The sequence below is a fragment of the Abramis brama genome, assembly GCF_963993115.1.
Source record: "Abramis brama genome assembly, chromosome: 1".
Taxonomy (NCBI): Eukaryota; Metazoa; Chordata; class Actinopteri; order Cypriniformes; family Leuciscidae; genus Abramis; species Abramis brama.
In genome coordinates, this window is record NC_139963.1 from 51,195,666 (window position 1) to 51,208,780 (window position 13,115).

Here is a 13,115-nt window from a genome sequence, read left to right on the forward strand (position 1 = left end):
GGTCAGTGTGGATTGCATCAATTTGCTCCTGATCTTCAAAGTACAATGGCACAGGCACTTGTTGGTGGAACACTTTTGGAAAAAGTGTCAAGCCACTTTTCTTTTGGCCACTGATGATGGACTGTGCAGAGAAAATTGAAAATGACATTAAAAACATGTCCATGTATGTCTCTGTAAGTCATTTAATTACTAGAGAAGCTATTGGTTTGGAATGCAGTTAAAAAAAGAGATGGGTGTTTATAGTTTATACAAGTTTAGAGAGAAAGAGGGAGATTTTCATTTCCTTAAGTAGCTAAAGCAAACACGCATGCAAGTTAAAGAGAACTTGGTAAAGACAGAGTATGATATATCCTGCATTAAGTGCACACAGCCTACATTTTAGTCCAGATCAGTAAGCTATTTTAAGAAAAGTGTATATTTAGATATAAATTACATAGTTAGATCATCTCATGTTCAATAAGAAACTCAAACCAGAAAGGAGTAAACAGAGTCTTACCAGAAGAGGCCATCTCACGCAAGATAAAGACAGGCAACAAAAGAAAATTCAAAAGAAAGTTAATTTTGAAAGTGAGTAGAGAAGACTAGGGGCAGCTAAACTTACACGTGGTTACTTAGCTAAATTTAAGCCAGACAGAACATCTACCTGACTGTCCAGAAATTTTTGTCTCTCGAAATAAACTATAGACCCATCCATTGATATATAGAAATGAATTGATATCTACCTAGCTCTATCAAGCTAATCGTTTATAAATAATAAATGTTGCATCATTGCATTTTTTTTTACAGTCTATGTTGCTAAACAACAATAACTTTAGCAGATTATTTAATATACCTCAATTCGTGTCGCTGTACACGCTCCCCCTACTGGACGCATCAGGAACAGCAGGGGCGTAAAACTGCCTGGGGCGTAGATCTACCGGCTCCAGGTCTGCAGCCTCCCCCTACTCGGCAGCAGAGATCGCGTGGTTGGCTGGCTGCTGTCAGCGACTACTGAGAGGGGCCCCTTGAGGGGGATCCTGATAACAGTGTCATTGCACTTTACGGCATTGACTATCAAAGGGGCGCTCACACAGTTTGTCGTTGCATTTTATTCTTAACCAGTCGTTGTCTTGGGGCCCCAGGCCAGCTCGGGGCCCCAAGCAATTGCTTGGTTTGCTTGCCTTGTCGCGACGGGCCTGGGCGTGCTGAAAACAGAGCTGTTTTTGACCAGGTAAAATTAGTGTTTTCTTACAATACTAATGAGAATTTTTAAAATAAAGTATATTACAAACTTTTAATTTAGACCCTAAATAATCATATAAGCTTGTACAAAAATGACATTATATGACCTTGTCATAACATAACCAACACCATCAGATCACTTTTTTTCTTTGTTTATCTGATTATTATAAATCAATAACAGCAGACAAGCAAAATCTAAAGTAAACGTATATGGGTCAAGAGCCCAACTAAAGCAGACACTGATCACCTTATGGTGACTTACAATTTGAGATTTTCTCCTTCAGAGATTCTGCTAGTTAACATCAGGTGTCTTCAATAATGCTCAATCATCACTCAATTAATCACTTAATTTTCTCATTAACTTTAACACTCATGTGTGTGGACTCATATAAACTCTCAGGAGTGTTAATTTAACACTGGAGTTTTCGCTGTGTAGTAATGAGAATAAAGATAAGCATATGTGTATCAGACAATGATATTTTATACAAAACGAAACCATCATTAACTCAGTCCAGCATCAGACAACAGCAGCTCAGTATGATGTTGACACAGAACGGGTGTTGACGCCTGATAAGGCAGAAAATGATCCCAGACGTTTCAACAACATCCTGCCAACGCCCAATGGCCTCTTTGCGGTCGATATGCGCCCTCGATGTGCACTTTTAATGGAAACATTGCACAAATGTAATGGAAAATGTTAATTTAAATATTACATATTGGATTGTCATTTTGCATATTACATTTCAAATTGAATATTGCTACCCATATCCCAGCAGCACAGGATATAGACTACAACGTTGGTCAAACGTTGGATTTTGGTTGAAAATGAAAGTCGGGTTGATGTCTAAATCCAATGTTTGTTTGATGTCAAGCTCCAACGTTGGGCAGTCGTTGAATTTTGGTTGGAATAAACCAAAAAAAAAAAAAAAGCAAAATGCATGGCCGTACACTTATTACCAGCTTCACTTAAAACTAACCAGATTTACTTTATTTAATTTCTATTTTAATGAAATCATATTTTGTATTTTAAAGTCACCATGATGATTGTTAGCGTTTGCTTTAGTTGTGCTCTTGACCCTTGACTCTTTAATAAAAAAAGTTCTCTGACTGCTATAATTGTGTGTTTATAAAGCACAATTGTTGTAGTAAAAAAAGCTATGAGAAAACGAGATCAGGTGGTGTTGGCTGTTTATTAATGATGACGGTGATATCATCATCATGTAATTGCCTGACTCCCTGATCTTATTCATGGTCTAATGCTTTGATTATATAGGATTTGTGGTTATAATATTGTTTTATTCATAATAGAAGTCATTTGATTCTACAGCATATCTAGCGGTGTTGTTTATCAAAAAATATACTTGATTTTTAAAAACTATTTAGTGCAAAAAAAACCTTTCATCTATGGCATTACTTAGATGCACACAGACATCAAGTCACAGCATATGAATCTCAACAATGGTGACAATCAAACTAAATATCCAGATCATCAGATCAACTCTGAGCATAAAACAAGCTACAAAAAAATCCAGCTGCATAATTTATTACAGCCGCAATGCATACTGGGAGATATGGGTGAGTTTTGATTGGTGGTACCCAGCATGCACTGCATGAAGCATTTCATTGATTGTCACCATTGTTGAGAGTCATACACTGATTCTTGATGGCTAAGTAATAATGTAGAGGGAAAACTTTACTGCACTAAATGTTTTAAAAATCTTTTATATTATTTGACAAAAAAATTGCTCTCATGCTGTAAAATTAAATGGCTTCTATTACAAAACAACATTAGAAACAAGTCCTATATAATCAAAACATTAGACACTGAACATGATCCAGGATCAGGGATTCATCACCTGATCTTATTTTCTCTTGGCTCTTTTGCCACAATACATGTGCTTTACAAACACACAATTATAACAGCCAGAGAAAATTTTATACTAAAGAGTTAAGGGCCAAGAGTCCAACTAAAGCAAATGTTAACCACCATCATGGTGACTTTAAAATACAACTAATTGATTTCATTAACACGGAAATGAAATAAAGTAAATTTGGTTAGTAATAAATTAAGCTGGTAATGCTGTTTGTGGAGTTGTTTCCTCCTCTGCTGAGATCTTCACAGATTGAATGTGCTGCCATGCATGTCACATTTTTTTGCGGTGCTTATTCCAACCAAAATTCAACATCTGTCTGCATTGGAGCTTGACACCAAACAAACGTTGGGTTTAGACGTCAACCTGACTTTCATTTTCAACCAAAATATAACATCTGACTGACGTTGGATTAGTTGGAGTCCAACGTCACATTGACGTACTGTGCCTGCTGGGTTGATTGATAATGTTCTGCTGAATCTTGTGTGATTTGAGATATTTTGCTGGTTTAAATCCTCAACAAGGGGGTGGAGGCATGTAGGCTAAGCTGTGACGTCATCATTGCAACATCAGTAAAAGTAAAGATTCACTTTCGGTTTAGAAACCTTCGAGGCACTGGTCATCAAATGGCGCACTGTTCGGGTATGATTTAAAACGCAATATTTGATACAAATCAAACTAATAGGATATTTTGTAGGGATAATAAGTGTGTCTTGTTTTGAATGTTTGTAAATTTTTTGTGCATTTATCGACATCTCTTACCTGTGTGTAGACTAGCATACTGCTAATTTCTGATGCCTTTTTTTTTTATTGAGATTTTTATGTATTGAATCAATAACACTCAGAATATCTGAGCGTTGATGCCTTATAGATGCACTTTTTTTCTGATGAACATTTTCTGCATTTACTCTGAAAGTAATACAAAAAAAGATCGTAAAATAGTTACAAATATGGTGAATTAACGACGTTAGTAAAAAAGATTCCAGCAGCGTTTTTGTTTAAAGTAAATTTCCTTTTGTATTAATTGTATCCTAATTTTAATCAATGTTTCATCAACCCATTGCCTGTGTTTAATAAATAAGAAGTAAATATAAATATAACTTCTCAGCTGCTCGCTTGCAATAGTCACAAGCTCCACACAGTGACAGAGGCTGGTAGCAGAGCAATCAATTCTGTGAATTACACTACGCAAATAAAAGTAATAGTAGACTACCCATCGGATGAAGAAGGGTTAGTTCTCCACAGAACAATAAAATATTAAATTTTATTTCATTTTATTTTATTTTTCATGTTCGCATATGAGGAAAAAACAACGTTACGGATGGGACCGCTCTGAAAGCGGCACTAAAAGACTGTTTAAAACTTTCACTGAGACCTCAAACAGAAAGCAAAAAGCCTTTCTTTAAAATGAATTTTGTTTTGTATTAATTGTATCTTAATTTTAATCAATGTTTCATCAACCAATTTCCGGGATTTAATAAATAAGAGGTAAATATAGCAGGCAATAATCATGAAACTGAGGCGTGGGCGCGTGAACTTGAGGCTCGTCTCTTAAATGAATCGAAACTCAGCGTATAAGCTACTTTCCTCACAGACCTGAGAAATAGAAAGCATGAAATGTCTACTTTTAAACAAAACAATTCAAAATAAAAGAAAACAGACTGCTCTCTGCTTATGCAATCAGTATGAAATGTGAATTTCTCTCTGGCGCGTTCACTACTGCGAAGATCGCGAGTCAGCATCGTCAACTTCTTCTTTGACACAGAAAACACTTGTTTATTAATAAACAATTGAAATGTCTCCTTGATATATTTGACATATTAATAATCATTACTTTTCCCAGTTCTTTGTGACAGCTTTTAGGTGCGTTATTGGCAGCGCACCCTATGAACGCGTCCCCACCACTCAATAGATTTTAGCTTGTGTGTGATTTATCGCGGTCACGGGTCGGGTTGGCCAAATATTAACGGGTCTGGGCGGGTGCAGATTTAATTTTGATATTATCACGGGTGACGGGTCGGATCTGGTGCTGAACTTTGCGGGTACGGACGGGGGCGGGTCTCCAAAAATGGACCCGTGCAGCACTTTGGCCTACTTGCCTCACAGACCTGAGAAATACATCTATAGAAAGCTTGAAATTTTAAACAGAACAATTCAAAACGAAAGAAAAAACAGACTGCTCTCTGCTTCCCAGCCAGCACAGCCATGTGGGGCCCAAATGGGTTTGACCTGGGCTATCTAACTGGGACCCAGCCAGTTTTGCACCCAGTTTCCATGTAGGCCCCACATGGGTTTGCCCAGATGAAATGAACACACTACAGGCTATTTAATGTAACACTTAATCAGTGTTGGAGGTAATGAGATAATTAAGTAATTGAATAATGATTGTGCATTAATGATGAACACCTGCTGTTAACAAGCAGAATCACTGAAGGAAAGAGAAACACAAGAACTACTTCCAGCCACTGCCTTGGATGAAATCAACTGAAGATAAAATACATTAAATCTCTCAAGATCTGATTAAACAACTCCACAAACAGCATTACCAGCTTCACTTATTACTAACCAGACTGACTTTATTTCTGTCAGACGTCTTCAGAAGTTCTTATTAAGAATTAACAGTGGCTTAACTCACTGATATTTTGTGTAAGGTTTGTACAGGTAGTATGTCATTCATTTTGTTTTATTGTTGTGATTCTACAGCAAGAGAATAATAGAATTTAATCAGAATATCAAATGATTTTTAACACACCATTTACATATTTTGGGCCCTTGTGAAATTTACTCGCGCACACAGACATCAAGAATCAGCATATGAATCTCAACAATGGTGACATGCTTCATGGTGCAATGCATTCTAGGAGCCATGGATAAGTTTCGTATGATGCACTCAGAATGCATTGCACCATGAAGCATGTCACCATTGTTGAGATTCATATGCTGATTCTTGATGTCTGTGTGCGAGTAATACTCACAGGAGTCCAAAATATGTAAATGGTGTGTTAAAAATCATTTGATGTTCTGATTAAACTGTGCTGGATCTCTTGCTGTAAAAATCACAACAATAAAACAAAATGAATGACATACTACCCGTATAAACCTCACACATAAGATCAGTGAGTTAAGCCACTACATGACGATGATTACATTCTTATCACCAATCAGCATCTGATTATATTTTCTCTTGTTGTTCTCACCATAACAAACAGACACAGCTGCCTGAGAAAAACTAATGTTGCACTGATCGCCACAATGGTAACATCAAACCAAACTATTACTTTCAAATAAGTAATCAACATCTAAACCTCTGTTAATTCTTAATAAGAACTTCTGTAGATGTCTGACATAAATAAAGTCAGTCTGGTTAATAATAAGTGAAGCTGGTAATGCTGTTTGTGGAGTTGTTTAATCAGATCTTGAGAGATGTAATGTATTTTATCTTCAGTTGATTTCATCCAAGGCAGTGGCTGGAAGTAGTTCTTGTGTTTCTCTTTCCTTCAGTGATTCTGCTTGTTAACAGCAGGTGTTCATCATTAATGCACAATCATTATTCAATCACTTAATTATCTCATTACCTCCAACACTGATTAAGTGTTACATTAAATAGCCTGTAGTGTGCACACTAAGCAGTGTTCATTTCATCTGGGCAAACCCATGTGGGGCCTACATGGAAACTGGGTGCAAAACTGGCTGGGTCCCAGTTAGATAGCCCAGGTCAAACCCATTTGGGCCCCACATGGCTGTGCTGGCTGGGTTATGTAATAGTGCATTTATCTCTGGTGCCTTCACTACTGCGAAGATCGCGAGGCAGCATCGTCAACTTCATCTTTCCATCCGACACTGACAGGAAAAACTTGTTTATTAATAAACAATTAAAATGTCTGCTATATTTAACATAGGCCTATTCATAATCATTAATTTTGCTGGTTCTCTGTGACAGCTTTTAGTTGCTTTATTGGCAGCGCCATGTTACATGAGCGTCACCACCGCACCGCACCCCGCATTTATTTAGATTTTCGTCTGAAAAAACGCTCAAGTCCCGTTAAGACTTGTAGCCTATATAAAACCCATGAGAACCGTGGGGATTGAAAATGTGAAGCAGAAACGCTTAATGTCAGATAACGGCCATAATAATTGGACTTTGGGTTCAGTTCTCACATTTTATTTATTTTCTTATTTTGAAATGCAGCCCTACTTTTATATAGCCTAGTTAATGAGAGAACATTATACATATCTACAGTCATTCATATATGTTATGTGTTATGTGACAAATATTGTCATAAATATTGTCAAAAAGTTTTTGAATTTTACTGAATTCATTTGATTTGTCAGTCAGGTATTGATTATGCAGATGTTGATACAACTACACGGCTAATTGAATATATATCACACTAAATAGTTAGACATTATGATCTTCCGGACCTTTGCTTCAAGAAATTTTCTCTAACTGGACCTCTTTAAATTTTAGTTGAATACCCCTGCTGTAGGGCGACCGAAGAGGAAAAGTTATTTAGTGTTGCTTTAAACCATAGACAGTACATAAACTGGACACAGCGACCCCATAGGTTTCAACAGAGACAAGTGAAGCAAATTAGATTCACTCACTTCCTGATGGCTGAGCGTAGTGCACAGGCTCAAACTAAGCTTGACGACGTGGATGTGTCGTGAGCAGCCTGTCTGACAGTTGTCTGCTAGTAGCTGTGCCAAGCAAAATCTGAATCATTCCCTTCCGAATCTTGCAGAGACGGAGAGCGTGAGTAGGAGCTGTCCATGAGCTAGAAGCAGGATAAACTTTATGACTCTCTATGGGCTTCTCCCTTGACTTTATCGGACTTTATGCCTCCACGTCCCCCCGATTGCCTGTGAGCTTCTCCTCCTGTCTATACGGTAATTTCCAGAGAGTCGCCTGGTTATGACGCAATCGTTAGCCTACTTTTACAAAAACTGCTTCTACGAGGCCATAACGTAAGATACAAGGTAATGGAGCCTTTTATACACTGTCGTGTTTCTTTAGAAGTAAATAATGGGCAAATGGAGTCTTTAAACGCCTCAGATGTAAAGTTATTAGCTGTCAAAGTGACGCCAAAATGAATGGGAGTCAATGGAATGCTAACAGCACGTTAAGGCTTGTTAGCCAATGGCGGCCCCCGGGGGTGGTACGGAATTCGAGCGCTGGATTGACCCCCTGCTTTAAACTATACACAATTATCCTACGGAGCCCATAAAGCAGGGGTACTCAATTACAGAATTTGGAGGGCCATCTTCTGCAAGAAAGGGACACCTGCTGCAGGGACCATATTAGTCCAGAAGGTGGTATAGGTCACAGAGAGACTCCTGCAGTGCAAGGTTTTCCTGAAGCTCAATTAGCTCTGATTGAAGAGAAGCAGCACTAGCCCATGGGCAGATTTTCAGGGCTTCAGTTGAAAATTCTGCGATGTTTTTGACAAGGAATGGATTTTCCATGCATAGGAAGACTTGTTTTCCCAGAGGGAAATCTCCAAAGCGAGTTTGGAAATTTTCAATCAGCTTGTCCAGGAATTCAGCATGATTGTGATGATGATAATGTGTTCCTGCTGTTTGATTCAAAAGCTTTGGGAAGTGAAGCAGGTCCTGCTGTAAGTCACACTTGAACAGCTCCAGTTTCTTCTGAAAGGCATAGACAGCTGATGTGAAGTTACACACTGCGTTATTTTTGGAGCTGGAGCTTCATGTCCAGATCATTGAGATGGGAGGTAATGTCATATAGAAATGCAACAATTTCCATTTTTTCTTCATTCTGCATGAATTCCACGAATTGTTTTGCTTTTGCACTCTTCTGATCCAACAGAAAGGTTTCCAACTCTTTCCGTAATGTCCAAAAGCGCTCCAGTACCTTGCCTTTACTAAGCCACCGGACATTGTTGTGGAGGAGCAAATCATCAAATTCTGCATTCACCTCTGTTAGGAATGAGTGCAACAAGCGATGCTGCAGAGCAGATGATGCCCTCAAAAAGTTCACAAGTCTCATTACTGTTGTCATGACCTCTGCATACTTTTCTTCAAGACTGACACACAAAACCATCTGATGAAGTATGCAATGATATGCTTTGAGGTCAGGGTGATGAGCTCTCAAGCGTGCCACTAATCCCCTCTCTCTTCCAGTCATACATGGAGCTCCATCAGTAGCAATGGAAATAACATGCTTCAGATCTATCTCTCTGTCTCTCAACATCTGCATCAGTGCTTCATAAATATAATCCCCTCTTGTGTGTCCATGGAGGGCTGTGAGGCCTAACACATCTTCACATAATTCTCACTTCTCTTTTGACAAAAAATCTGACAAACACCAGAAGTTGTGTGTTGTCTGTGGATTCATCCATGAAATGCATTTAGCTTTTTTTATTGCAGACTTCATTTGGTCAAGCAAATCATCAGCAAGGACTTAAGTTCGCTTTACAGCAGTGGAGTCAGACAAAGATATTTGGTTTATTTTTTGTATGATGTCATCTTTTTGAGTTCCCTCTAACAGGGCAATTGCTATTTCATTCATGCAATCCTTCACAATCTCAGAGTCAGAGAATGGTTTCTTGTGCTTTCCTAAGACCCATGCCACTCTTAATGAGGCTTCAGTTGCACGCTCTTGTTGGGTGGCTGATCTAACTATAAAATTGCATGTTGCTTGGTATGATGATTGCAGTTGTTTGATTTTTCTGGCCCTTACCTCAGATTTATGGGGAGAATTGTGGTCAAAGTGTCCATGCTTTGAGTCATAATGACGTTTCACGTTACCACTCTTGACAACGGTAACCGTCTCGTTGCAAATTAAACACACTGGTTTTGTGCTCCCCACCGGCAGCACAAATGCATAACTGTCAGTCCACTCTGTCTTAAAGGTCCCCTATTATGCAAAATTCACTTTTGCATGCTGTTTGGACATAAATGTGTGTTGGCAGTGTGTGTACACAACCACCCAATAGTGATAAAAATCCACTCACTCCTTATTAATTCCCATAAATCATTAGCAGTGTCTCCCAACGACCTGTTTTCAGAATGCTGTTTTAGTGACGTCACTACAGCACAGGCCCCGCCCACAACTGCCGTTTTAACATAGATCCGCCCTGATCGAGTTCACAGCTGCTGCACTGACGAGAATGTCTCCCAAGCGTTGTAGGTGTTGTGTGGCTGGATGTATTAATCCACATAGCTCTCTCTATTTACTCCCGAAATCTGAGGCAGCCGCTGAAGACGATGTGGAATTATTTTGTTTTTAAAGAAAATGCTCCCTCAACTCTACCGAAATTCATTTATGTACTTGCGCACTTCTTATAACTTACTGTGTTTACTCAGCTCTTACGGTGATTTTCTAGAGTAAAACTGACGCTTCATCTTTTGTGTGATGTACAATAAACTTTATTAAACTCATCAGTATATGTTTGATCATCATTCGGACCTGGTCCGAAACAGCAGACTTGTAGGCTATTAGTGGATACATACAAGCAGATGACAAATACGTTATAATAACCGTAATTAAACTACTAAACTATACCTGTTCCATCTCTATACAGCACTCTGACTCTGTAGGCATTATTGTCCGACTCGAAATGAACACCGTTACTGAGAGTTTCTGATATTATCATCATTCCGTGAGATGAAATTGTCCTGAGAGACTGAGCGCGAGCTCATGAAGCTCCGCCCCCTGGGTCGTCCAGCAGCAGCAGCTTATTTGCATTTAAAGGGCACACACTAAAACAGCGCGTTTTTCTGAGCCCCAAAAAATGACAATTAAACATGCTGTAAAAAATGATCTTTTGGGTATTTTGAGCTAAAACTTCACATACACACTCTGGGGACATCAGAGACTTATTTTACATTATTTTAAATTCGCGATTTTCAGAATCGACTTTTCTCTTTTTGTCAGGATTTGAGCACGCCATGATTTTCGCTAGCAAGGAAACAGGTACCATTAGCAGATGGATTAGCGCCTGCGTTGTTGCGAATGACACACAACCTGCGTGACCCACAAAGGTTGCGGCCAACATTGAGTGAGTGAATTGTCATGGTGATTACAGTTATTACAGCTCCTTATTGGATCTTTGGATTGGACACAGAAGATAGATAAACCACATCTAGTAGGAAAACAATATAGGCGTGAAATCACGCACCAATGAAAACTTGCTTGGATCATTACCAAATTAGAATGTTGATTTTGGCTTCGGTCCAAATTGTATTGCGTCTGGGTCCGGACCGCGGTCCACCTATTGAGTACCCCCGCCCTAAAGGGACATGGTGAAGAAGAAAAAATAGGAGATGGGAGGAAAACATTTTTGGTAATGCTTTTGCGTTCTCTAACAAAACATTTTGTTTTCCTTTGCATTAACTATACAAATCATTTTGAATCCATGGCAAGTGAATTAAAGTGTTATCTTTTATATTGTGTGTTTGAGGTCGTGTGGCATATTTGACATCAGTAGCTAGCTGGCAACCCAAAAATACATAAAGATATGAAATGCTGTTTATTTGGATGAAATACTGTTTATTTTCACAATAGATCAAAGTGAACACTAAACTTAACTCTTATCATTATTAAACAATGAATTTGACAGATTCGAATGCACTTATATTGCATTATAGAGCATAAAACAAGACTTGCATTATGCTGATACAAAAGTGTTGTTGAGAAATGTTGAATGTGTTTGTGTTACTGTCTCTAAACTATACACTTTTGGCAACCAATATTTGATGATAACAAATCTTATACATTAACTCATTGTCTTTAATTGTAATTGATCCATTGATCAAGTAATACATACAGAGAGAATCAGATCTCCAATTCAATTTTGATATAAAATGTGTTTTACTATTAGGTTTTAAATGATCCACAAATGCCAAACTGTAAAACGTAATATTTTTCATAACTGTATTGAAACTTATTCTCTTATTCAATATTGCATTCATATTTGAGTATCAATATTTGCACTCAAGTTTTGAACTTAAACATCAGATTACAGATACAAAATGAGTTCAGTGACTGTAAAGTGTGCATTGTCCTTTGGCTCATTATAAAATAATACTTAACAACTGATTTTTTTTTTTCTTGTAGAACGTAAGAGAGACCAAAGTCCAACGGGTGATCGTCCCAACAGTGAGTAAAAAAAAGAAAGAAGATGATTCAGTATTATACAATAATATTTGTACAACTGCTATTTGATAACATGATGTGTGTCTTGCATGTTTCAGTGAGTGATCTGAGGATTGTTCTGCTGGGGAACGACATATCCGAAAACAACAAAGTGGGAAATATAATCTTAGATAAACAAGTGTTTGAAAAGAAATCATCCCATGATGTAGAGGAGCACAGTGAAAAGGTAGAGGGGAGGAACATTTCAGTCATCAGCACAACTCACCTGCTCAAATCAGATCTCTCACTATCACAAATAACACAGAGAGTGTCAGCAGTGTGTCCTCCAGAAACTCATGTGATCATACTGGTGCTGCAGCATGATGATTTTAGTGGGAAGAAAAGAGACAGATTACTTTCAGTGTTGAACTGCTTCGGTGAGCAGACGATGAAGCGCACAATGATTCTGACTACTGATGATGAGAAACGCAGCGCTAAACAGAAATCTGAAAATGAACATATTCAACAAATAACTAAAGAATGTGGAGGAGGACGTCTTCAACTTAAAAACACACAACGCTCTCAAATACTTCAAAAAGTGGATGAAATAATCATTCGTGAATTTAAGACAAAACAGGGATCATCACTGGATCAAGAAGACAGGAGATCTGAAGACAGAAGACAGAAAGAGATAGAAAAAGAAAATAGTTCTCGGAAGCTTGATGGTAAGTCAGTTGTCAGCAATATTTATTATTAAGAATATTCTCATAGAAATGTTTTATTTATTCTCAATTTTGTCTGTTTTTAAAGGTATGCCTAATTATGATCATTTTAAAAACGTTGACAGAATTGTTTTTAGCAAACAAAGTTATTGGCCTTGATTGAGATTTTGTTAGCAAGTGAAAACTAAAAACAACTGAAACAAT

At 38.0% G+C, this 13,115-nt stretch overlaps 1 protein-coding gene across 6 annotated transcripts in view; it reads left to right on the forward strand.

Moving 5' to 3' along the window:
- The first annotated feature begins 1,033 nt into the window (after positions 1-1,033).
- The window catches only part of LOC311087005 (GTPase IMAP family member 8-like), a 38,403-nt gene continuing 26,321 nt past the window's right edge, over positions 1,034-13,115 (forward strand). For 2 of the 6 annotated variants that reach the window (XM_084120261.1, XM_084120264.1), the window contains exons 1-3: positions 3,622-3,734; positions 12,172-12,213; positions 12,309-12,914. In XM_084120261.1, the coding sequence (XP_083976387.1) occupies positions 3,719-3,734; positions 12,172-12,213; positions 12,309-12,914 (664 nt within the window). In that variant the 5' untranslated portion in view covers positions 3,622-3,718. Of the gene's footprint in view, positions 1,211-3,621; positions 3,735-11,189; positions 11,399-12,171; positions 12,214-12,308; positions 12,915-13,115 lie in introns of those variants that run through there. The other 4 variants (XM_084120262.1, XM_084120263.1, XM_084120265.1 and 1 more) reach the window with 4 other exon arrangements.